Raw genomic sequence first — 2,866 nt, 5'->3', positions numbered from 1 at the left:
CGTATGAGGAAATTGATTATTCAGACACCGAAATAAATGTTGGTGAAGGTTCAACCAATGTGAGTTTGGAAGATGAAGATGAATCAGATGACCATAGTGTTAGTGAAATTGAAGGTTTTGAACGACAGTCAAATGAAGCAGATGCAAGAAGTGAACAAACTAATGAGAACGATTTCAATCTATTTAGTGGTAAGTTGGGAGGGGGAAGATCTAGATGAAAATGCAATCATGTTTTCAATGTCTTTTAAAACCAGCAACGAGGCATGTGAGTTCTACAACGAGTATGCCAAGGTTGTTGGGTTTAGTGTACGCAAGGGTGTATACCAATTTCATAAATATATCCCGGTTAAAATAAATTTTGTGTGCTCGTGCCAAGGGGAGAGAAAGGCGAAATATTTGAATATGGAACACAAAAGGAAACAACGTGAGTTGTCTAGATGCTAGTGTCTTGCGATTTTTGAAGTGATTTTTTTTATTTTAAATGTAATATGTGGGTTGTTAATAAGTTTGTTGCTGAACACACTCATCCACTTGTGCCTTATCCTAGTTCGAAATTTGGTCGCTCACATAGAAAGATGGGTAGTAAAGATGCGGCTTTGGCAAAGAGTCTAATTGATGTGGGCATTAGACAATGTCAAGTGATGGATTTTCTTGTTTATAGGGTTGGCCAGTTTTGTAAAATTGATTACATAAGAAAGGATTTGTATAATTATATGACCAGGATGAGGAAATTAAAATTTATCATATGAATGGAGATGCTAGCACACTTGTTTCCTGCATGAAAAACAAGTCGAAGATTGATCCAGAATTTTACTACTCATACGAGTTGAATGAACTTAGCCAATTGGTCAGATTGTTCTGGGCAGATTCAACGTCTCGTGCAGATTATAGTTATTTTGGTGATGTGTTATTGTTTGATTCAACATACCGGACAAATCAATACAAAATGCCAATTGTCGTATTTGCTGGAGTGAACAATCATAGACAAACTATTGTATTTGGTTTTGCAGTTATGACTAGTGAGTCAGAGCAGTTTTACATTTGGGCGTTAAAGCGTTTTCTTAGAGCGATGGGCAATAAGGCACCTAAGTCAGTCATAACAGATGGTGATCATGCAATTTGCAAGGTTATTAAAGCTACCTTACATAGTGCTAAACATCGCTTATGTGCTTGGCATGTTCTGAAAAATTGTATTGACAATGTTCATGTCTCTGGGTTTCAAAGGGACTTTTGTTCACTCATGTTTATGAAATGTTCAGAAGAAGAGTTTGACCAAATATGTGGGAACATTTGTTAGAAGCACACCAGGTCCATGACCATGAGTGGGTGAAGAAGATATACAAAAAGGGATGAGGTGGGCAGAGGCATATCTTCGAGGCACATTTTTTGGTGGTTGTAGAACCAACCAACGTTGTGAAAGCATGAACTATGTTATACGGCTTCATGTAAATCCTGGTTTAAAAATGGTTGAGCTCTATGGAAAAATGGAGCTAGCACTTGAGAAGATCCGGCACCGTGAGCACGAAGAAGAAGTTATTACTCTGACAACCAAGCCGGTAATTGTGACCCACCTGACTAAGTATGAAAATCAGGCGAACTCCATCTATACACGGGCGGCGTTTAATGTGTTTAAGATGCAATTGCAGCAAGAGGCATTGTACATTGTTGATTCAATGAAGGATCATCAAGGTGACAATATTCATTACTACACTTTGCGTCGTCATTTGTATAGGCACTGCAAGTCTGTTGTGGAATACAATGTTGTTGATCAAAACGCTAACTGTTATTGTGGTCTATTTAAGTCATTTGGTTTTCCATGCCGACACATAATTTCCATCTTAAAAAATGAAGACGTCGCTGAAATACCCTCTAGTTGCATTTCATTGAGGTGGACGCGACATGTGGAAACGGTCATTCCTATTTTTACTTCGGTTAATGTTCATAATGAAGCAACTAAAGCTATTTGTTACAGTGAGCTTATGGGGATTTGCAAGAATATTTGTTTGAAGGCCTCCAAAACTGAAGAAGCTAGTGAAGAGTTCAAAGATTTCGTACATTCTTATCTTATGTCAAAAGAGATCCCATCAACTGTTGACAAAAATCCTCAAGTTCCCGTTGAGGAGCCATCAGATACTCACAAAGATGTGGCCCACTTAGAACTGATTCGTGATCCACCCCAAGTAGCACCTAAGGGTCGACCAAGAAGAGTTAAAGGATACAATGAGACAAGGAAGAAAAGTTGCGGCGAATGTGGTGTTGTTGGGCATACAAAAGCCACGTGCTCAGAATTACATCGAGAAATTGGGGGTAACTAGTTATGTTCACCGCTAGCTTTAGTTTTTCTAATACAAGTATCTATATTTTTGAAGAACTATAATTTTTAAACATGTTGCGTTGCTAGTACTTCTATTTTTTTTTAATAACTACAATGTTATGTGTGTGTAATAGGTTCAAGTACAAGCTCAAAACGTGTGAGAAAATGTGCTCGATCAGTTGATTTGAGCGAAGAAGAGGAGATACATTCTACGAGTGGTAGATATTGCCTTTTGCTCAATTTTGGTTTCCAAAGCTCAATATAATTCTCAATTTTTGTTCTAATATAAGTGCATGCAGTTTTGTTGCTACGGAGAATTCTGATAAAAGGAAAGGAAGATCTCGAATCAGCAGGTGTGGAAATTGCAGTGAAACAGAGCATACGAAGACTACGTGTACATGGCCTAAACCTCAATCACAAGGTAGGTACTGTATCGAGTGGTATATAGAAGGAACATGCACTGAGGTGGTTAAAACATATTGAGTAGTTATATTCATTTTATTTACCCTCTTTTACCGTTAATTTCTTTATTTATCTATCATTCATCCATAT

At 37.6% G+C, this 2,866-nt stretch overlaps 1 protein-coding gene across 1 annotated transcript; it reads left to right on the top strand.

The window, feature by feature from the left end:
- Positions 1-745: 745 nt before the first annotated feature.
- Positions 746-1,297, top strand: LOC147518364 (protein FAR-RED IMPAIRED RESPONSE 1-like). Its single transcript, XM_086593897.1, has one exon. It carries the CDS (start codon positions 746-748, stop codon positions 1,295-1,297), a length of 552 nt encoding a protein of 183 aa, XP_086450023.1.
- Positions 1,298-2,866: the final 1,569 nt, after the last annotated feature.

This window comes from Coptis chinensis, chromosome 2, assembly GCF_015680905.1.
Source record: "Coptis chinensis isolate HL-2020 chromosome 2, ASM1568090v1, whole genome shotgun sequence".
NCBI lineage: Eukaryota > Viridiplantae > Streptophyta > Magnoliopsida > Ranunculales > Ranunculaceae > Coptis > Coptis chinensis.
The sequence above is the reverse complement of the archived record's forward strand: the minus strand, read 5'-3'. Positions and strand labels throughout refer to the sequence as shown.

Coding starts and splice junctions, on each gene's coding strand:
- LOC147518364 (XM_086593897.1), top strand. CDS start 746: ATGAATGGAGATGCTAGCACACTTGTTTCCTGCATGAAAAACAAGTCG.